Consider the following 22,666-nt stretch of genomic DNA (forward strand, 5'->3'; position numbering starts at 1 on the left):
TCAAGGTTCATTTGGCATTCATGAATGATGAAACGGATTGGAATAGGATATGTTGTGAAGGCTGACATTGTTTTAAATAGCTTTAAACGGTGTCACGGTTTGCCGTCAAATTTAAGACACATAAAAACACAGTGACTTATAGTTCTTTGGGTTGTAGGGCAAAGCCGGATGAATTTAGGGAGTCACAAGTGTTTCAATAATCCTTATTAGCATTGCATTCCTTCCTTCTCTTAGTTAGCAGTGTTGTGTGACTTATAGTTGTAATGACACAGTGACCGTACTACTGGCTCCATACCAGCCAGCGCTACATACATCTAAAAGACAGGCATTACTACATGTCTTAATGTTGTAGAATCGCTTAAGTAAATCATTTCAAACCAATTGCTTTGTAGATATAGGTTACAACAAATTAATTAATACTTTAAGAGACAGTCCAAAATAGATCAGATGATTTTTTTTTTTTTAGATTTTAGGACGCTATATTCATATTTTCAGAAAGAATATTTGAATCAATCTTCTGTTCTGTTATGTTGAGCTTGTCTCTTTCAGTATAGATTTAATATCACGTTTTCATTAAAAAGTATCAACTCTGTAAAAAATATTAATGAATAGATCAGTATCCAACACACTATAATTATTGATACAAAGGAAGCAAGTCAGTGCTCACATTTGAGGCTGTATCATTTTCAAATTGTATGTAGTCTCTAAGTGTATAATGTATTCACGTTTAACTAAATCTTGTGATCCCCTCAGCCTATGAGAATTAAAGCACTTTTTTTTTCACTGCTCGCTTTACTGTACTTTATGTATACAGTACATGTGCTGTACAGTATATATCTGGGATTATATGACCCACAAAATCCCTGACACATACAGTACTTCTACTGTAAACACACAATCACTACACTATACTATATAGGTGCCTCTAAATCTTATGGGAGGAGGCATCGCAGAATTTCACAGAATTTCATAGCGTTGAAGGGGTTTGGTCTATTATTTGTGTGAGGTCAGAGTTGAAAGAGTTTATAAAGCTGATTTCCTCTGGCTTGGCACTCAGAAAAGGGATATTTCAGGCAGCACTCGAGAATGCGGACGGCTCTTATACCTTTGGTGCTGCTGGCAGTAGCTTCATGTGCTGTGGCAAGTAAGTATAGACACTTTTAAACACATTTTTTAAAATAGAAGGCAAAATGCATGCAGTATTTATGGGTAATGGTCCCTTATAAATACTAATTGTTTGTACTTTCTACTCGGTTCTGACATGACAGCAATTTCTGGTATGGTTTTTTTATTCACCTTTTGAGGGCTGTATATTTTATTGCTAATATTGCAACTCTGCAAAACCGACACGTCTTTTCTGGTGAGAGCAGATGGTCGTGGTTGTTGTGGTCTGTGATTTTAGAAAGAAAATGTGTGCATTTCATAGGTCCAGTCAGAATCATTATAGTACCATGATTGACATTGATCCTGTTCTTACAGAGATGACTGTACAAGATCTATAGCCAGATAAAGGCACATTACCGCAGGAAAATCCTCAATATTTCATTCATTCATTTAACTCTGAGATTGTTCAAATGTAACCAAATGGACCCGTATTGTCCAATTGTACACTCTCAGAGTTACAGACGGAAAAAGTATCACTGACGATTTTATTGTACAGCCATTAAAGAAGACTTCCTGCTGGTTTTTCATCATTTTGAAAACAATGTGTACGTACTACATAGTATTGTTTAATGTTAAATATTTGTCTCAATTATAGGATAGGATTATAGGATCTATGTTTTTTGTTTAATTCAAATGCACAGAAAAACCAAAAGTATGTAATAAACTCATAGCATATGCATACAGACACTGTAAAATTGAGAGTTGCAAAGCAATTAAATACTGTAGTTTAACAGGAACTATCTTTACTTGTGGATTAAGGATAGTCTCTTTAAAAGGTCAAACGTTCCTTTAAAACAAACAGGTTTCTTATAAAAAATTCAACATGATGAATGTGCATACAATAAAATAATGCCTTCTAGCTTTGTTCATACGGAAACCTATAATCTCCATGTACACAATGTATGGTCACCTTTTGAAGTTTCAAGGCCTGTTTGTGTAGTTTCAAGCCATTCCCATGTGATAGGCCTATTCACTGGACCATGAGTGAAAGAAAACATGCAGAGAATTATTTTCATCTTTGTCAGATGATTTTTAAATTCATATTCAGATGCACCAGCTTCAATTAGGTTAACATTATCTGAGAAAAGGGACAATTCATCGTGTTTCATCCAACAGCGACACATTACAATGCCTATACTCAATATAACATTCATCATACGAAATAATTCATCAATAAATAGCTTGTGTTCCTGTTCAACCTTGTGACAAACTTAAAGCCAAACCATAAGTAATAATAATCTGTCAGTATCTGTCAGTTTACAGTTAATTTAATATTGTCCCTCTTTGCTTTTAATCCAAATTAATCTATTGTAAAAAAAATCAAATGCTTCCATGTGAGAGCATGCGCGCACGCATGGTCGCACACACGCACACGCATGCGCACACACATGCACGCACAGCGCACACACACCTGACTATCACATGAGAGGGATTTGGAGGACTGGATTATAATTTCAACAGTCAAGCAGCACCTTCAGCCACAAAAGCAATGATGAATTTGTTGATATATTATACCTCCCTGGTATGGGAATACAATTTGGACACTTTAAATAAATTATAGCGCAGCCATGAAAATACATCTCAGAGTACAGGTGGGAGCGCTACATTTATTTATCTATTTAAATATTTATTTTATTTATTTATTTAATGTATTTCAGAGGCCAAAAACCGCTTCACAAGATATCCGTCATGGAATTCGAAGATGTACCCAGTCTGGAGAGAAGGAGACGCTCGCTACAAAGACTCTTGGAAAGGTATACCAATATAAAATGTGTGTGTGTGTGTGTGTGTGTTCGTGTGTGTGCGTGTGTGTGCGTGCGTGCGTGCGTGCGTGCGTGCGTGCGTGCGTGGGTGTTTGTCCATTCATTGTTGATTATCTGTTCGGCATCAAGCTAACACGTACGTTTTACAGAGAATTAGTTAGGCTGTATTCTCTGTCATGTACTATGTTGTTAATTGTTTCCTGTCTGCTGTTCTACAGGTGGAAGGGTGACTTTCAACGTGGGGAATGATGCTCCATCTCTGACTGGAGCCAAGGTGACCTTCACCATCGACCTAGAGTTTCCACACAACCAGAAAGTACAGGCCAACGGACAGGTTGTCTGGGCTGAGGACTGTGTGATCAATGGTAATACGCACGCACGTTTCTTTAACAATCCCTTTTTGCATATTCTTGAACAGGCCGTAACCATTAATGTCATTATTTATTGCTATAGGAACTAAATATCATGAATCTGAGCCTGTGTACCCAGCCCCGGACATAGACTGGGAAGACGTTTTCCCAGATGGCACACAGTTTAAGAAGGACAAGCCACCTGCGTACGTGTATGTATGGAAAACATGGGGTAAGTGCGGCTTTCTTCTCCTTAAGATTCTAAATCACATTTAAACAATGTATATTTCCTTGGGTCAGAGAGACCACATGGCATGACCTGAAACTTGACCCAGAATGGATTATGTGCAAGAGTCTTAATAGGGCTCATATGATCATATGAACTCTTCAACTTTGCCTTTGTTAGACCAAAGGGCCTATGCCTTTCAGATGAAGAAGAAAATATATCATGCATTAGAATCTACAACATTTATTTAATATTTTTTATTTCATTAGAAACACAACACCACATTCACACAGGTCAATTATTTAAACATGGAATGTATCCATGTTTATTTGTATGCAATATAATGTGCGGTAATTGACCGCTGGTAAGGCACACACAGTAGAATAAGTATCAGGCATATATTCAGCCCGAGTCACATTTGCATGGCTATATATGAAGGCTGGCGGGATAATTCTTGAATTCCTGGATAGAACTAAACACAATTGCATTTATATTGTACTTATTTCTGAGTGTCGGTAACAGTGAGTGAATTAATACACAATGGCGCCATGAATACTGGACAACTCACCCCGGTGCTTGGCCGTTTTTCCTCCCGGAATCTTCACCAGTGAGGGGGATAACTTTGTAATATGCTATATTGGCTGCCTGTTTGTATTCTTTTTGGAAAAATATAAAAAGATACTCCTGTGGAAAGGCTATATTATTTTACCTATATTGACCCTATAAACAATTTAGTATGTAAGGTTTTGCCCACTCAAATAGTACCTCGTCAGATAATCCCCACATATCCTACAACAACTTCTGTGAACAGACTTCACTGTAGTAGCTTTTCATAAATTATATTTGTACTTAGGCTGTCTGCTGTCATGAAAGTTTATAGTTAGAGAAATTCAAAGTCCAGCCGTCCGCTGTCCAGCCTCTCCCACCCCTCACTGGGGAAAATTCTGTGAGGAAAACAGAAACGGGGTGAGTTGTCTTGTTACCGCCATGATGGCCATTTGGCTTGTAGATATATGTGCACTTCATCCACATGATGTATTTGTCGTCTTTGACCAGGTCAGTACTGGCAGGTGTCAGATGGTCCATCCTCCTCACTGACCATCAGCACAGACGATATCCCTTTGGGTTCCTACACCATGGACATTGTCATCTATCACTACCGCAGCAAGCAGAAGTTCATTCCTCTGGGATATGCCTCCACTCAGTTCTCCATCACTGGTTAATAATTCAAATTTATATTGATATATTTGTCCACAACTGTGTATCTTGGGTATGTTTCCTAATAACTTCAAAATTATTAGTAAAAAGAAGAGTATCATTACTTACTCTCTTCTACAGGCTAAACACACAATTGCACTCTTTTGGAAAAACCCAGACATCAAGCAATGGTGCAAAGAATTGTCAAATTGTCTTGCACTAGAAAAACTGACTTTAGCCATTAAATGATCTGATCTGATGACTTTCAAGAAATATGGGGACAGTTCATGGATTTTATGAACAGTAATCCATTAGGACCTGTATTAGATAATCCACAGTAATGTGGGGAGGAACATGGGGACCATATCTGTTTTATTTGTTTTTTGTTTTTGATTGTTGAGTTGTGTTTGTTGTGATTGTATTTTTAATTTATTTGTTGTCATTGTATTAGTATTGTATTTATGTATCTGTTATGTTTGTTTTTTCTGGACATTTTATTAACAAGAGAGCTATAACTAATGTTTTATAAAATTGAAAAAATGTAAATAAATATATTGTTTAAATTGATATTTGATTTTTAGAAGTTTAGTATGATCTAATTATATTCTAGTATGATTTAGTATGATCCATGCACAGTTTTCTATTTGTTTATCCAACAGTTTGTATTTGTTAATTTATTTCATGTTTTTAAAAAACGTGGTTTTATAGTGTTTGGAACACAATAGGTTGATATATAGCTTATGGTCTGAGTGTCCCAACTGTGTCTTGCAGATCAAATCCCCTTTGCCGTGACATTGGATCAAGTGGACGACATCGTGGCGGGTGACATGCGCTTTGTCCAGAACCGGGCCATCGCCTTCACCGTCACTCTCCACGACCCCAGTGAGTACCTGAGCGACGCGGACGTCACCTTCAACTGGGACTTTGGAGACGCGAGCGGAGCCCTCATAACCAGAGAGATGTCGGTCACCCACACCTACATTAGGCCTGGCTCTTTCAAGCCACACGTGGTGGTCCAGGCGGTCATCCCCGACAAGGCCTGTGATCCCCCGGTTGTTGAGCCCACTCAGGCTCCTGGCCCGCCACCTGCTGACCTGGGAACCACAGGTAACAAACAGGTCTATATTGTTTGGAACACCCTATAACGAAAGCCCAATATGTACTTCGTTAGTTCGTTGCATGTCCGTGTCAAGCGACACATGGTCATACGTCAACTTTAAGTTTGCCATAACTGTTTGTTAGTGCTTTTTGTACACATACGTACAACAACACACTGAAAAGAGGTGTTGGACTTACAACTTCAAATCTGATCTGTCTGCAGTGAACGCTGCTGTGTTGGCATCCGCAGTTCCTTTGACGGTGTCCACCAGGGCGTCAGTGATGACCGTGAAAGTAGGCCCCTCTGATACAGAGGGAGATAACACAGAGGAGGAAGCCTCCAGTCCATCTACTGCTCAACCTGCACAGGAAAGAGACACGATGGACAAGACTTCCTCCCTCGTCAACCCTGCTCTGCCAACTGATCCCAACATCGCCAAGGCACTTGGGTCAAACAGTGAAGCTGGGACTGGATCTGTTGCAGGTTAGTGTTTTTTTTTTTTTTTTTTTAACCTTTGAGACTGCGTCTCTTTTACAAGTGGGAATTTCATGGGCCAAGAGGCAGAAATAAAATTACACTTCAATACCACATCGCCAATGTTACATTTTGAACCAGCAAATACAACATCCATAATACACCTTAAAGTAAAGTAAGTAGCCTTGCCGAGCCATGAGGCCCATAGGCGCAGGAGCCTATCTCCTGTTTCTGTAGCGTGAGGCAGCTTGATGTACAAGTACACCCCCTGGACATGACGCAGGGACTTACCCCCCAATCCAACCCTTGATGCTGAGTGTCAAGCAGGGAGGCACTGGGTCCTGTTTTTAGAGTCTTTGGTACGAACCCCGACCTCCCAGTCTCAGGGCAGACACTCTAACCACAAGGCCACTGATCTGGTACACCTTAAAGTACCTATGCATAAATACAACAAGTCACCTGTCCTACTTTTTAGTAGCAGGGCAAAATACACCATATACACAATCTACACGATCTGAACCGATATAAAAAAATATAGGCATGAACATTGGCTAGTAGCCTACATATCCAAACATGTGCAGGTGTTGGACTGCACATCAAAGATGATCCTTTTGAAACCTCTCAAGGGAACTTTCAAAGCCAATTTTTGTCTGGACTGTAGATCATTCCACGACCAAGGGCCAAAGAAGACATTATTTTACCCCCCTGAATACAAATAGGTTGATGCTATGTTTTTGATAATGTAGATAGGCTATACTGCAGACTAAAATAACTCTGTTGCAATTTTCCTCTTAATTGTACAGTATATGGTCCCCGTCTGTTAAGTAAACTAACAAAGTAATAAAAGTAAGTTTGTCTTCAAATGTATTTGTTCTATTGTGCTTAAGTGTGTTTGTTTCAGTTGATTGTCTGGTCGATGACAATGCATTTTTCCCATACGGTGCAGAGAGGACTCTGATGGGCCAAGCTACAGTGGTTGTGGTGAAGAAACGTGATGCAGATGACAAATCGTCAGATGACGACTGTGTGATTTATCGATATGGCTCCTTCTGTACCGGGATTGAAGTGGTTGGTGAGTTTAGTTGTGTTTATGACTGTTCACCAAAATGATAAACAAACATCAAATGGAGGTCATCTACGGTCATTTATATGATGTTCAATTAATCTCTTTCTCCATACTGCCTTTGCTTTCAGAGGGTATTGAGAAAGTAGAGATAGTGCAAATGGACAATTCTGTGATGATGACACCTAAAGCGGAGAGAAAGGTGTTGGATCTTACAGTTATTTGCCAGGGAAGGTGAGTACTACCGCATTATAAGTTGAAAACTTGAATCAGGTCTTTAAGAGAGAAGCTTAATAATAATATTACAAACCTCACGTTAAGTAAAAACAGGTAATTACAAAAACTAGTCTAAAGGACAATGCCAGTGGTGTGTCATACATGTTTAGCTTATTAATAATAGTAATGACTGAATAATCACTGTATATACGGTACTTGACAATACTGCTAATTTTCCAAATCATACCGTCATTTTATGTGGTCATCAAGGAAGCCAATGTTTTCCGTTAATTTCAATACATTAAAATCAACTTGCAGGGACTTGTCAGATACAGTAGAACATTTTTGATAAAAGTTTTATTGCGACTGCGGTCGCATTTACTATGAAAATATCCCGTCCATTAGCTAGTCACCCCACGCCTCCGTATATGGTCATGCCTTGTGACATCACGTGACATCACGTGACATCACGTCACCCAGGCGGATGCGTGCACGCAACCTCGCCCTTCGGGGGCGTCTTACTGGTTATACTGGTTATATAAATTATGTTTTTATTTGAAATGGCTGGCCAAAATGTGTCCCTGCATGGAGAAAAGATTGTTTCATGAAATAAATTGAAATCACACAGTAGCCTATTGTTAAGCTAAGATTGTTTCAGTTATTCAGGTAAGTTTGGTAGAATTGTAATGATAATAAAGTACAGTCTTTTCTATGTTCTTTCTCCAGCCTTCCAAAACAGGTGTGTAGTGTGATTCTGGATGCTGAGTGTTTGAGGCCCATCCACACAGAGTGCAACATGGTAGAACCATCCAATGAGTGTCAGTTCGTGTTACGTCACTTCTTCAATGACTCTGGTGTCTACTGCATCAATGTGTCAATGACCAATGATGTCAGCCTGGCTGCCACCAGTGCTAAAGTCAACGTCAGCACGGGTATGTATGTAGCACAACCCTTACATGGTGAAATGGACATATAACTTAAGTTACGATAAAGTCAACTACAGGGTGAGCATAAAATGTTTAATTAAATGTTTCCATTAATTTGCTAGGGATCCCTAGAAAAACACGACCCTTTCAGCGTGCAAGGTGTATGGTCGATCTCCATAACGATTTTGACACAAGAAATCTATGACATGTATGTACCAATGGCCCCAGGTTATTCCTGGTCAGATGATCCTGTCATGCAAATGCAGTCGGGGGTTAAGGTGAAATAGACAGACGGTAGAATAGATGAAAGGACATGATTTCTAATTATCTTAAGATCTCGCTCAGGAATGTCAGGATAAAAAGAAGTGCGGTCGACATCAATGCGGTCGACATTCTGCATGATGGACTTTCAGCTGGAAAACACATTAATTAGGCTCATTTAGCTAGACTGAACACTTCCAGCAGTTTGAAAACACTGTCCATAAACCACGCTTAATGACGCTGAAATGATAAATCCATTGTAAAGTATAGAGTTTTGGTGTATAGTTATGATTTCTAGTCTGCTTAAATACTGTAGCAGTATTAAAACAGGGAAGTCTTATCTTGGTGTTTTATAACCTCCGCAACTGTTTGACCGTATAGGTGCCAATTTTGAGGCTATTTTAGATAACTTTAAATCTGACATAGAAAGGTGGTCCGTTCTCCTTCTTCACCTGTCTCTGTGGGGTAAGGCCAATGTCATAAAAAGGAACTGTGCACCCAAATTCAATTACTTATTTATTCTTCTTAAATATTCGACCTATTGTGCAACAAATTCCTGTGGAATGGTAAACGTCCCAGATTGAAGTAAAAAATCACACACGTGTGAACTGAGTGGTGCAATTCCCCCCCCCCCCCCCCCCCCCACCCTCTCTCTCTCTCTCTCTCTCTCTCATTATAGTCACTACCCCTCTCACTGTTTCTGGCGCCCCCTACTGCTATTATTAAGTCACATACTCATGCTCACACAGACACACAAACAGGTGCGAGGACATTGCACTCATGCTCACACAGACACGTGCGAGGACATTGCAAGCTGGTTGTAGGAGTGGTTGCACCACTCAAAAAAAAGGCCGGTAGATCAAGGTGGTCTTGGCATTCCAAATCTGTTATTGTATTACTACGCCTTTGGTCTCCGGCACTTGGCTCATTGGTCATTGCCCCCCTGAGCGGGTGTCTCCTTGGTTCCCTATTGAAAGCATATCCTTATATGTGCGCCTCTACAACCTGTTCACCTCATCACAGCCGGATTGACGGCAGATGAGAAATCTCATCCAATAATATGCAACTTGCAGTGGGTTTGGAAGAAGGTCGAAGTCACATAAACATCTTTCGGCCTCTATTTGTCTTAACCAAATGCTATACATTGGTTCTCCATTTATTTGGAGCCAGTGGCTGGATAAAGGAATGTGTGTACTTTGATCTTCCTTCCTTTATTTTCACATTTCTTTGTTTTTTTGTTTTTTTTATTGTTCACTTTTGCGTTCTCTGATTTTCTTTTTTTCTGCTTTAAGTATTTGTTTCTACATTATTGCAAACCTGAAAATATGCATCATAATAGGAGAGTCTTTCTCATTTTAGGTTCTTCTCTGCTCTCATCTGGCACCTTCGCCATGGTGATGGGAGTCTTGATGGTTGCCATGGCAGTAGCAACAGTGGCATTCTCTTACAAGTAAGAACTGACTTGTGTTAGAAATAATGAAGTCTTTTGATCGACCACCTCGAATAAAGTGTTTATTAGTTTTGGACTTTATAATCACCTGTTTGAATATGTGAACAAGTGGATGGGCTGTACGTATATGCATAGTGATCAATACGTGAGTGAGTAGAGAGACAGATAACTATGTATTTGTATGTTTGGCTTGTAATGTCCTAGTCTCAAAATGTCCATGTACGTTTGTTTTCCGTTTTGCTGTAAAACCTGGGACACATTTAGATGTATGGTTGCAACAATTCAGAATGACATTATGACAATGTTATATTTATTTTCCCTTCACTTTCGATAGGCGATTCCAGTCGTATGGTCCTCTCAAGGAGGACGTTGTGGCTGCCGGGCCCCAGGCCAGCCAGACTCAGAACTGTTCTGGGACTGCAATGTTCTGGAACCTTGTGAACAGACGCGGTGCCGTGGACAGCTGTCCACTGTTGCAGGACAGGCTGGTGTAAATCAGCCCCAATCACCACTTTCAACAACATGGGATGTCACCTGGGATGTGTTTTTTATACTTGTATTCCCATTTTGAAGTAAACCTTCACGAATGTTTATGAATTGGCTTATTTTCTTTAACTTTCAATCACTTTCAAGTGATAATTGCCCCTACTGAAGTAATGCTTATGGTCTCAGGCGGCTACAGAGTTCATTTTTATACCTATTGAGGCAAGTGTATTTCCTATCCTTTTCGAATAAATTTGTCTCAGTTTTACTTTAGTGATTTTTGATGTACAAAATAGTAGTAAATATTCAATTCAACACAATGCTTTGAGGGATGTTCTGAATTTGAGAGGAGTTGGCTCCATCACTGCCTCCTTTCCCTCAATAAAGACCTTCTCCAGACCTGACATGACCTACCTATCAGGCCTCAGCAAACACACCCTATGCCTATGGCCTCCTCCATACCCTCACTGTACATACCAGTGAACAAAAGCACACTTGTTTAAGGCATCAATTAAATAATATGGTAACAATTGACAATTGACTAATCTGTGCCTATCGGGGTAAAACTCAAACAGGGCTCAGTCGACTCTACCGAACTTTAGCACGCTCGGTGGTGTCTCTCGTGGCTCAAGTTCGGTAGAGACGGTACCCCTCCGTTGCAGTCTAAAACGATACTTTCCCGGGCCAAAAACCCCCCCCGGTAAAACGGCGGTTGTTAGTGGCGGCAGCAGGATTCAAACCCAGGAGGTGTGGATTGGAAGTCTAGTGACTAACAATTAAGGCAAGTTGGCTGCCAGAGTGAGGTTTTCAGGCTGTATTAGAATGTGAGAATGCTCTTGATCCATTTGCCTTGTCTTGTTCTGAGCATTTTAAGGAACAATTTTCATGCATGATTTGACCTTTTCTCATTATGGTCACGTCACGAAGACTGCAGCAATTAACTGTAATTTGTGTGATAGAACAGGCTGGTCAACCAAGATTGCATCTTAACAGCATCGTCTCTAGGGTTACAACATGAGATGAGCTTGAATGCCCTGCCTGTTCTCAAGATATATACCCTGAATACTGAGAGCATTTTGAAAAGAAGTTTACACAGGTTATTCTGCCTCAAATCTAAGTGATCTGGGACAGTCGGTGGGTCGGGTCCCCACATGATTTTGAGGAGGTCCCCAGATGACAGTGAAGTGACAATTTAAGTAACCTTTTTAATACCTAAAAAAAACATAAATTACTGCATGAAAAGCAATCAACACACAGCCACACTATACTAACTTGCCCTGTGGAAATTCATTCACTGGATAATTGTGGAAATGATTGACTGACAACAGACCATCTGTGAGTGGGATGAAAGAGCAGAACAGGAAGCCACGCTGGCTCCATGCCGAGGTTCTTCAGACCATACAGGCACACTGTCGCGCGCAAGACGCGTCAGAAGAACCTGAAGCCCTTCTTCTTCGTGGGGTTTTTAGACAGCTGGTGGATGGAAAAGAAGCTCCACCTCCACGCCTGACTGACGCGACGGACAGCTTCCCGGACGCGCTCTCCTCCGCGTCAGTCAGCCGCGGAGGTGGAGCTTCTTATCCATCCACCAGCTGTCTAAAAACCCCACGAAGAAGAAGGGCGTCAGGTTCTTCTGGCGCACGCGACAGTGTGCCTGCGGGGAGAGAAGAGCAGCTGTGAGACAGGGAGGGGGGAGTGGCCTATAGCTGGACAGCTGAATGCTGAGAGGAGAGAGGAGGATGTTCAAGTTCAAGATAGGAGTGGTCCTCCACTGAATGAAAGAACCCGGCCTGCACTCGATCCTGCACGGAGAACATATGACACCCAAACAAAGTGGCCCTGATATTCTAAAATATTAAATATTAATTATTGCACTTGCTGTATATTATGAGCACAGGGGGTACGTTACACATTGAACTTGTATTTAGGAGGTCATAGATAGCTGCCCAACATACAAATAATGTGAGTGTAATCTTATTAATGAGACTACTAGTAATATTCAGACTCAACATTTCTATTTATAGCACATAGAATTATGAATTATGTATTTGTCACAAGCTCACTTGTCTCCTTGGACACAAGGCAAGTAGGCAGAGAATGATCTAGGCAGGGGCGCCCCCCCCCCCGGGGCAGCTGAAATGTTGCTTGTTAGTGTGCTGCTATTTCAGCTTGGTCATGTGACTACCAGGCTAAAGGGAGGCGGTTTATGTGGATATAGGCTGTATTGGCGACTCCGTTGTCCACCATCTCCTAGCAACGGCAAGTTCTTGGGACGAGGGATTGAGAGGGGGTTGGGAATCTGTAACTCTGGCCCATATCTCCCTCATCTACATGACTGAACAGTTTAAACTCCATTAGGCGGCCTACGTGTCTAGTGAAGAAGAAAGAACTAAGAACTAAGAAGAGAAAGGCTATATGAGAAGTACATTCAGCAACAGCAATTTATGATCGTTTTAATTAAAACTATAATTTACAAGTTAACTGAATCAGGTGACATGCATTGTAAAGCCATGCCAGAACAAAAGGTTGACAATCAAAACCCTTTAAATAAATAAAATGTATTATTATTATTAAAGATTGGGTATTGTGTAAGACTGACGTTATGTATCTTTTATGACCTCGCGCTGCTTCGTCTCAACCATTACTCTATGGCTCTGGTCTCACTCTCAGCCACCGTGGTGTATTTCTTGACATTCCGTTTGTTGAATGTTGCCACTACTGTTGGAGCAGCCATAAACTACACAGGTTCATCCCGATTTTCTGGGCATCTTAGTAAAAAGCAGGTTAAAGAGTAACGTTTGAGCAGATTTCCCTAAACATATTAACAACACAAATCTGTAAAGCTAGTGCTACACGTTGATTTGGGGGTGCTTGACTTGAAGAAACATTATGGAAACAATATAAAGCCCAAATTTACAAGCCAGACCCGATGCCTGCATATACAACAAAGCCAAATTTACAAGCAACTTCAGAGATAACATGGATAAACAAGCCCAAAGTCACATAATCACATATAATAAGTAGACATGGTAACACTGGTGTGGTTAGAATGAATAATACGCTTCCAACCACTACTATACTCACAATGGGCTGGGAGGTTGAGGTAGGCTATCCTATCTATATCTTATCCTTACTGGTCCTTGCTCATCATGGTAGTATAGCCCATGGGTGATGTGCAGACACACAGAGCTCTTCTTCATCAAATGGACCTTGTCCAAAGAAACCCTATCCATGGGCTGATAGATGGAATGTATTTAATGCACTGTCAGCATGGCCACCTGACAGTCATTAAATATACATGTTGGTATTGGTAATGGACATTGGACACTTATACTGCATTGTCCTCGTCATTTGCTTTCTAATAGGTCTGCTGTTTAAATGAAGCAGTTTTATTTTTCAAATATTGTTACTGTTATTTTATAACATGACCTACACATGATATGCGCACTGCAGTCTCCTCATCGTCCAATTGATTGAGTTCATCCTTTATTAACAGTTTGCAGATACTAAGAGTATTTAAAACCCGAAAAAGAAAGCCAGCTTGTTTCCAATACAACTATGCAATTAGAAACTGGTTATTAACTTGAATAATATCTCACTCACATTTTATACCTTCTGTGTTCTGTTGAACTTGAGTCAGACAATGTATATAGTTCTCTCTTCCAGCGTGGGCCTGCAGGCAGGTGTCCAGATTGGCAATGCCTGCTGGGAGCTCTACTGTCTGGAGCATGGGATCCAGCCGGACGGACAGATGCCCAGTGACAAGACCATTGGAGGAGGAGACGATTCTTTCAACACCTTTTTCAGTGAGACTGGGGCTGTTCCCATGGGGCTGTCTTTGTAGATCTCTGGAGCCCACTGTCATTGGTACGCTTCTTATATAGGCATTTAGCATCTGCTAAATGCCTAAATCTAAATAAATAAAAATCTATCAAATATATTTTTCCCTTGATTCCTTGGATCATGATGCAACTCGCCATATTGGACTATATAGATTTCCCCCTATTTTTGCATTTTGTTTATAACTTTATAGACCTACTCCAAATGTTGTCTAAAACTCACACAAATCATAATATTACATACATTTTTTTTTTTTTTGTGGTGCAACCACTCCAAGGAACAGCAATGTCCGTGTCCGTGTGTTGTTCACCCACCTATGTGACGTTAATGAGCACCAGTATATGACTATGAGTACCAGTAGGGGCGCTGTTGTGCCAGAAACAGAGAGAGGGATAGTGCTGCACTGTTGCCTGCTAATGAGAGAGAGAGAGAGAGAGAGAGAGAGAGAGAGAGAGAGAGAGAGGTGGGTGGGGGGGGGGGGGGGGGGGAGTTGCACCACTCAGTTCACACGGGTGTGATTTTTTTACATTCCAATTGGCTATAGCCTATGCCTGCATGCCTTCCGAGGTTTGCAGGCCCTGCAGTGGGAGGCATAGCCGAGACCTGCGCTCTTCATGGACTGATGGGGGCACACTTTTATATAGCTGCATGTGGTCCGACTACAAACTTAAAATCTTTTCAGATGAATGACAAAACGGTTTGGCTTTGTGTATATGGTAAGCTATTGAATAGTCTAAGAGCTATAGAGAGAGCAACTGCGGTTCTCTTGATTTAGAGAAAAAAATAAATCATTTATAGTATTAAAGGGTATTTTCTGCTATGTAGGCAATCAAGCAGGTGGCCGCGGGCGCTGGTTGGCTCCTATGTGTACACGTGCCCCCCTCAGACAGCTATACTGTAGCCTGTTTGACGCAGATTATCAGATTTGCGTCAGACCCTCACCCCACTCCTGCAGAAGAAGCACCGCACTATAGCCTTGTGATATTACATTGCATAATCTCGACAAGCAATCATGGTACGTATAATATGCCTACGACCACATATTTATTACACTGTGGACTGGGGTTCCTTTGGTTTAATTGTCTTTATTTATTTGGACGGGTTTAATGGAATGCTTTTAGGAGCTTTTTTTTTCTGAGCGCCTCCCTCAAGCCCATTGTCACCTGCTGTGCTGCATGCCTAGCTGTCACATCATTGCATAGTCTGTAAAAAAAATTGCGCATTGCACCATCTAGCCCGTTATTTTTTATTCAAATGCATTGCTTTATATCGCCACCATTGCGAAACCTTTGTCAAGATGAACAATGAATCCGTGGCACGGATTCAATTGCTCAAATACCATCGGCTCCTTCGTATAGGCTAACCAGTTTGTCAGCCATTTTGCCAATTTAGACTGCAGGCCTATGCAATTTTGATCTAGGCATTGTCTATTATTCTGGAATATTTTAAGGCCTATTGAAAAATATTATTTTATAGTTAATCTTGACCACGACGCATTATATCAAATAAATATTCTTCTACATATTCTAAAATACTTGTATTTTCTACTGCAAAAGTAACATAATGTGCATTTCATCGTGGTGAAAAATGTGGAAGATGTGGTGGTCCCACCTCACCCTGCCCATTTTGATAGGTTGGAATGGCTTAGGGTTGACGACAGATTCGGACAGAGTATATAGGCCTACAGCATCTTGCAATGGGTGTGGTCCACACGACTCGCTATACACCACCAAGATACCCATATCTAAACGAAGTCCAGGCTCCACACGCACAACAATATGGGTTGCACATGGTTTGTTCAGTTCAACAAACCATGTGCAACCCAGATTCGGCACAAACAAGCGCCCTATATAAGACATGTGAATGTGAATCCCTTGACTCCTTCAAAACTGCTCTCAAAGGGCACCTACGGGTGGCTGCAATTCAAAACTGGCCCCTAAAATCTTATCTGAATCCCCCACCCCTTTTCCCCTCACTGTTTATATATTCTTCCCAGTTTACCTACTTTTATGATGAATCAATCAATCAATCAATCAATCAATCAATCAATCAATCAATCAATCAATCAATCAATCAATCAATCAATCAATCAATCAATCAACCAGTCTCTTCGGTATTCTAAAGAGGCAGAGTAGCCTCTATACATGACACAGATAATCTGTTCTCTACATGCTTGGGTGCATTATTGTGTGCTAGAAAACAATTGGTTGCTAAAGTAGGCTATAATGGAAATTTGTTTGTCTTAAATGTAATTTTCAGCCTACATAGTAGGCCTATACTATAGTACTAGTAGCCTAGTCAAAAGATGATTTTGGAAATATACTGTTTAGACTCAAGGTTTTCATTATAAACCTTAAAACAAGGCTCCAGACTTCCCAAAACAAACTGACCAGGCTACTACTGGGCCTCACCCCCCCGAACCCACCTCACCCCTGCCCACTTTGACAGGCTGGAATGGCTTAGGGTTGACGACAGAGTACAACATCTTGCAATGGGTCTGGTCCACAAGATTCGATACACCACCAAGATACCCATGTACCTGTCTAAATAGTAAATACTTCCTTAATGTCAATGAAGTCCACACCCACAACACCAGAGGGAGTTCAACAAACCATGTGCAACCCAGATTCGGCACAAACAAGGGACTAAATTAATTTAGCTCGGTGGACCCTCTTGTAAACACGGCGGACCCTCTGTAAACAAGTGTAATGCTTTATGGTGTCGTCCACTCACAGTTAACAGTTCTTGTATTGAGTTGTGCTTGGAATGTATACTGTAATTCTGCAAACTGTGAAATAAATACTTCAATAAATCAATCAAAAAGCTTCATGATGTCTGAGGCGGGTGGGTCCTTTCCTTGCGTAGCTTCATGATGCTCAGTGACTCAGTGATCTTTTGTGTTTTTGTGCAATTCCATGTTGAAATATTAAAGAAGAGTGGGACTACTATATATATATATATATATATACTTGTAATATATTTTGATGTATTATATCAGGTAAAATATATTGGTTTAGTGATGATGTAGTCTCTCAAGACAGACTGTTCAATTCAAAGGAAAAGAGGGCGCTGTTTTCCCTTCATTTTTTGACGATGAGTTCTCAGATTGGTGATGATGTGACAAAAGTTGTGTTCAGTTGCTTCTTCTTTCCTCTAAATAATATGATACACAGGCTGTGAAATGATCTAAGTGAAATGTGATGTTATGAACTGAGTGGAGAGGATTGCAATTAAAAAATGCTGTAATGACCCTTTTCTGCTTCCAGCGTGAGTGCATCTCCATCCACGTGGGCCAGGCTGGTGTCCAGATTGGCAATGCCTGCTGGGAGCTCTACTGTCTGGAGCATGGGATCCAGCCGGACGGACAGATGCCCAGTGACAAGACCATTGGAGGAGGAGACGATTCTTTCAACACCTTTTTCAGTGAGACTGGGGCTGGAAAGCATGTTCCCAGGGCCGTCTTTGTAGATCTGGAGCCCACTGTCATTGGTAAGCTTCATCTACTCTGGATAAATGCATATCTTTCAGAATTAAGGTTGTTGTTGTCGATAAGATGAGATAAAACTTGATTGATCCCTAGATGTATCATACCAGCAGCAGCAGTGAGTGAAATAGGCGTGAGGTGTTAGGTGATAGTAATAGTCAAAAGTCAAACCAAGATAGACAAGAATGAAAATCAAATTATATACAATTGTTACTTATATTAGGACACCAAAACAATGTCATTCTTCTCCTATTCTGTCAGAATATCAAATTGTGCAAAGAAAAGTTACATTTGCAATGTAATTGTTTGTCGGCTTTCAAAAAGACAAACCCACTGATGCACCCAGTCAATGTCCACAAGTTGCATTAATTTTGCTTTGCTTTTACTGGAAAAGTGCAGTATACAAACATTTACTCATTCTTCTGTGCTACTGGTAAAAACCATGTCTCCACGTCGTAGGTGCATGAATTCTCCCCCCACACCTGTCCATAATTAAAGCCTAGGCCTGGGAGGCGTGGCCGTTTGTGCCCAAAACAACAAACCAATTATCCAATAATCAACAGAATATTCTCAAAACACAGTAAAAAAATGGCTTCTACAGTAATATTCCAATGAATCCACAACAGTCAAACCTCTTCGTTGTTTCCTCAGACGAGGTGCGCAGTGGCATCTACCGCCAGCTGTTCCACCCTGAGCAGCTGATCACTGGCAAAGAGGATGCTGCCAACAACTATGCCCGTGGACACTACACCATTGGCAAGGAGATCATTGACCTGGTGTTGGACAGGGTCCGCAAACTGGTAAGTCGTTTTAGAGTATATAAATTATTGTTTTGGTACGATGTACAATGTAAAATGGATAATTGTTTTGTATGGGCCAATGTATAATTACTTAATTTGAATGTGAGATAACCTTTATTGATCCCTGGAATGTCAGGTGTCATAGTAGCGACAGCAACCACGTTGAGACATAGAATCGGTACAGGTTAAAAGGCATCAATACATTTTCAAGGCAAAGAAAAAGACAAAAATATAAGGAGAAAAAAAAAAAAAAAACAACAAGCAGTCAAAAACTACCGGTACGCTAATAGGACAACACCCGTCTACACTCATACTCATACTTTATAGTATTTGGACACTTGCTTTGGCAATGTGAACGTATGTTTTCTCATGCCAATAAATCTCATTTGGATTTAATTGAATATTCTTTATGTCAATCAAATACTCATACGATGCAGTTTCAGTCATAAATTGGGTCCAATCTGTGTGAGCCCCTGTGTACATACTCTCTTCCAGTTTCTCAATATCAGCCTGGCTGCATTGGGGCCTGCAGTCACTAATGCACGTTGTACCTTGCTGACCCCTTGTGGCAAAAGTGTGCTATCTCACAGAAGATTCTGGTCATCTTTGTCGCAACCAATCTTCATGTTTCCTCAGTACCTAGTACTTAAACCACAGGACATTTTCTTCCTTACATTTCCAACATCTTTTGTCTTCTACCAAGCCCATCCTAAAACAACGCACCTCTTCAGACTCCATCTTAGCCCACAGCACTTGCCGTAGTACTTGCCCTGGCCTCGACCTCCTACAGGCATATGCACAGGCTCAAATTATGTAATTTAAATAGCACTTTATGTAGACATAGCACTATAGTATGTATACACATAATTTCCTTAGATAGATATGCCACTGTTAGGTTCTTAAGCTTACGTAGGATTCATGATGACTTTTTTATGTTTTGATGTATTACCATGTTTTTTGTTCTTGCTTATTGTAAATCGCTCTGGATTAAGAGCGTCTGCTAAATGCCTAAATTGTAAATTGTAACTATGACAATGTCATACACAGAAGAGCTTGTCATTGATTGTCATGATGACACTGTTGACAAGTACTGTAGCCCTTAACCCATTTAAGCCTGACGTCGAAATTTAAAAATAAATCTTCTAAATCATGACAATTTTCTGAAAGATTTGAGGCACATTTTAACGATTTTTCAAAAATAGCAGACCTACAAGTTCATATGAGCTTGTAGATCTGCTATTTTGTAGATCTGCTATTTTTCAATAGCTAAGTTATAACAATGTTTAAAACACCAAAAGGGGTTCCCGCCCAAAATGGGTTAATGACAGTTGACACCATGTGGAACAAAAATGTATGAATATACATTTTGATGTCATGCAATGCTTATGCAGGTGTCATATGTGCCTTAAAATGAACTGTTACTGACCACTATATCCTCTCTCCTTAGTCTGACCAGTGCACTGGTCTTCAGGGGTTCCTGGTCTTCCACAGCTTTGGAGGTGGAACTGGTTCTGGTTTCACCTCCCTGCTGATGGAGCGTCTGTCTGTTGACTACGGCAAGAAGTCCAAGCTGGAGTTCTCCATCTACCCAGCTCCTCAGGTGTCCACTGCTGTGGTGGAGCCTTACAACGCTATTCTGACCACCCACACCACCCTAGAGCACTCTGACTGTGCCTTCATGGTGGATAATGAAGCCATCTATGATATCTGCCGTAGGAACCTCGATATTGATCGTCCTTCCTACACCAACCTCAACAGGCTCATTAGTCAGATTGTGTCCTCCATCACAGCCTCCCTTCGTTTTGACGGTGCTCTTAATGTTGATCTGACAGAGTTCCAGACCAACTTGGTGCCATATCCCCGTATCCATTTCCCTCTGGCTACCTATGCCCCTGTCATCTCTGCTGAAAAGGCTTATCATGAGCAGCTCTCAGTCTCTGAAATCACCAATGCCTGCTTTGAGCCAGCCAATCAGATGGTGAAATGTGACCCTCGCCACGGCAAGTACATGGCCTGCTGCCTTCTGTACCGTGGAGATGTGGTGCCCAAAGATGTTAATGCTGCCATTGCTACAATTAAAACAAAGCGCTCCATCCAGTTTGTGGACTGGTGCCCAACTGGTTTCAAAGTCGGCATCAACTACCAGCCCCCCACTGTAGTACCTGGTGGAGATCTGGCCAAGGTCCAGAGGGCTGTGTGCATGTTGAGCAACACCACTGCTATTGCAGAGGCCTGGGCTCGCCTTGACCACAAGTTTGATCTGATGTACGCCAAGCGTGCTTTTGTTCACTGGTACGTAGGTGAGGGTATGGAGGAGGGAGAGTTCTCTGAGGCCAGAGAGGACATGGCAGCTCTGGAGAAGGATTATGAAGAGGTTGGAGTTGACTCAATTGAGGGTGAGGGAGAGGAGGAGGGAGAAGAGTATTAAGTGTTTTATTTGGAAAATTACTTTCTATTGATACCTATCAACGGGGAGTATCTTATAAATGCACATCATATAAACAATGCACACTGTTTTGTTGTTGTGGAAAGGCTAATTTGGTTGTCGAAAAAGTTTGGATCAATTTGGTGTAATTTAATAAAATGCTCAACCATTATGACTCTCAGGAGCTATTTCTTGTGCACTGTACAGTACCAACAATATATGCCATTTACTTTGAAGTCTATTTGTGCACGCTATTACTGTACAGTACAGTACAGTCCTTTTGTCCCCTGTTTTTGATCTATTTCTATAACCTACTGTATGCAGCAGCTGTGACTGATTCCCCTTGTGCACAAGACTAATCACTGATGACCAACATAGATAAAGTATAGAAGGTAACGCACTCATCACATGCATAATCTCTTATAAGTGCTTATAGACAGTACTACATACAGTATATGTATGCAGATGACCAATGACAACCTTGTTATTCATTGAGTGAGGGTTTTCAATTAGAAAATCTTACACTGCTTGATAGATTTTCTGTCATCATCAAATGTATGGATAGTTATATTTAAATCTGCCGTGAATGTGAGACGCGTTCACAATGGAATAAATTAAAGTAAAAAATGTATACAAATTATATGCACATAAACCACAGCTGGCTACTACAAGCCAGGCCTGGCTCCCTATAGGGTGCCAGAGGGTGCCTGGCACAGTGGTATACCCTCAGTTGCAAATTCTGTCCCCTCAGTTTAAGTTTTATGTACATTGTTTTACTATATCAAAATGAGATGTGTCCCCTCGCCATTTTCAACTGCCCCGCAGTCATTTCATCCGGAGACCGAGCCTGCTACAAGCATTGGAAATGCTTTGACTTGATGCTTAACATCTAAATATTCATATATCCCTTTGGTTTTATATAGGTTCATAAAGCAGGATGCCAATTGAACAAACCGAATATTTATTTTTAAATAGGGAATGGGCAAGGAGGTTGATGATATGTGTTGGAGTGTTGACACGCAAGTGGCATATCCATGTCCTGGGAAACTGGTGGCTTTTCTTGGACGATCTGGAGGTAGAGGTGGATTATCAAAAATACTCATGTGGAAACAGATGAGTGTAAGAGGCAGCCTTCACTCGTGATTGTTGATTTGTGGTATCAGGTGCACCGATGAACAGAGGATGAACAGACCCTTTTAAGGCATGCTATTGTGCTTTGAAATAAAGGTAAGGCCTGCCCTATTAGCCGCTTGTGTGCGAACAGGAAATGTAACTGTACAGGACAGACTGTCCGTGCAAGCAAGCAAGCACACCTAACACATACATGAAAAACAAACCCACAACAGGCAGCTGTGTTTACCCTGCCGTGAAAAGGTTCAAGACCAATAAGTCACAGGCTAAATACAAATTCCCATTCCAAAGTATGTTAATAATCTATTTGTTAC

General features: G+C 40.9%; 2 protein-coding genes across 2 annotated transcripts; both read left to right on the forward strand.

Annotated features, from left to right (window-relative positions):
• The first annotated feature begins 1,036 nt into the window (after nucleotides 1-1,036).
• pmelb (premelanosome protein b) lies at nucleotides 1,037-10,828 on the forward strand. Its single transcript, XM_083769195.1, has 12 exons — nucleotides 1,037-1,144; nucleotides 2,823-2,918; nucleotides 3,146-3,292; nucleotides 3,381-3,509; nucleotides 4,560-4,721; nucleotides 5,472-5,807; nucleotides 6,022-6,282; nucleotides 7,220-7,345; nucleotides 7,468-7,570; nucleotides 8,279-8,484; nucleotides 10,099-10,189; nucleotides 10,524-10,828. The coding sequence occupies exons 1-12, from the start codon at nucleotides 1,087-1,089 to the stop codon at nucleotides 10,681-10,683; spliced, it is 1,875 nt and encodes a 624-aa protein (XP_083625321.1). The 5' UTR covers nucleotides 1,037-1,086; the 3' UTR covers nucleotides 10,684-10,828.
• Nucleotides 10,829-15,466: 4,638 nt separating this feature from the next.
• LOC310862303 (tubulin alpha chain) lies at nucleotides 15,467-21,224 on the forward strand (the record flags this gene model as incomplete). The annotated part of the gene is made up of 4 exons (XM_083770138.1): nucleotides 15,467-15,527; nucleotides 17,779-18,001; nucleotides 18,648-18,796; nucleotides 20,244-21,224. The coding sequence occupies exons 1-4, from the start codon at nucleotides 15,525-15,527 to the stop codon at nucleotides 21,222-21,224; spliced, it is 1,356 nt and encodes a 451-aa protein (XP_083626264.1). The 5' UTR covers nucleotides 15,467-15,524.
• Nucleotides 21,225-22,666: the final 1,442 nt, after the last annotated feature.

The sequence above is a fragment of the Protomyctophum parallelum genome (genome assembly GCF_964188405.1).
Source record: "Protomyctophum parallelum genome assembly, chromosome: 7".
Lineage (NCBI taxonomy): Eukaryota > Metazoa > Chordata > Actinopteri > Myctophiformes > Myctophidae > Protomyctophum > Protomyctophum parallelum.

What these genes read in the sequence shown, in the direction of transcription:
- pmelb (XM_083769195.1), top strand. Translation starts at nt 1,087, where the DNA reads ATGCGGACGGCTCTTATACCTTTGGTGCTGCTGGCAGTAGCTTCATGT. An exon ending in AGCTTCATGTGCTGTGGCAA is followed by an intron (nt 1,145 to 2,822) that starts GTAAGTATAGAC and finishes AATGTATTTCAG; the next exon opens with AGGCCAAAAACCGCTTCACA. An exon ending in GTATGTATGGAAAACATGGG is followed by an intron (nt 3,510 to 4,559) that starts GTAAGTGCGGCT and finishes GTCTTTGACCAG; the next exon opens with GTCAGTACTGGCAGGTGTCA.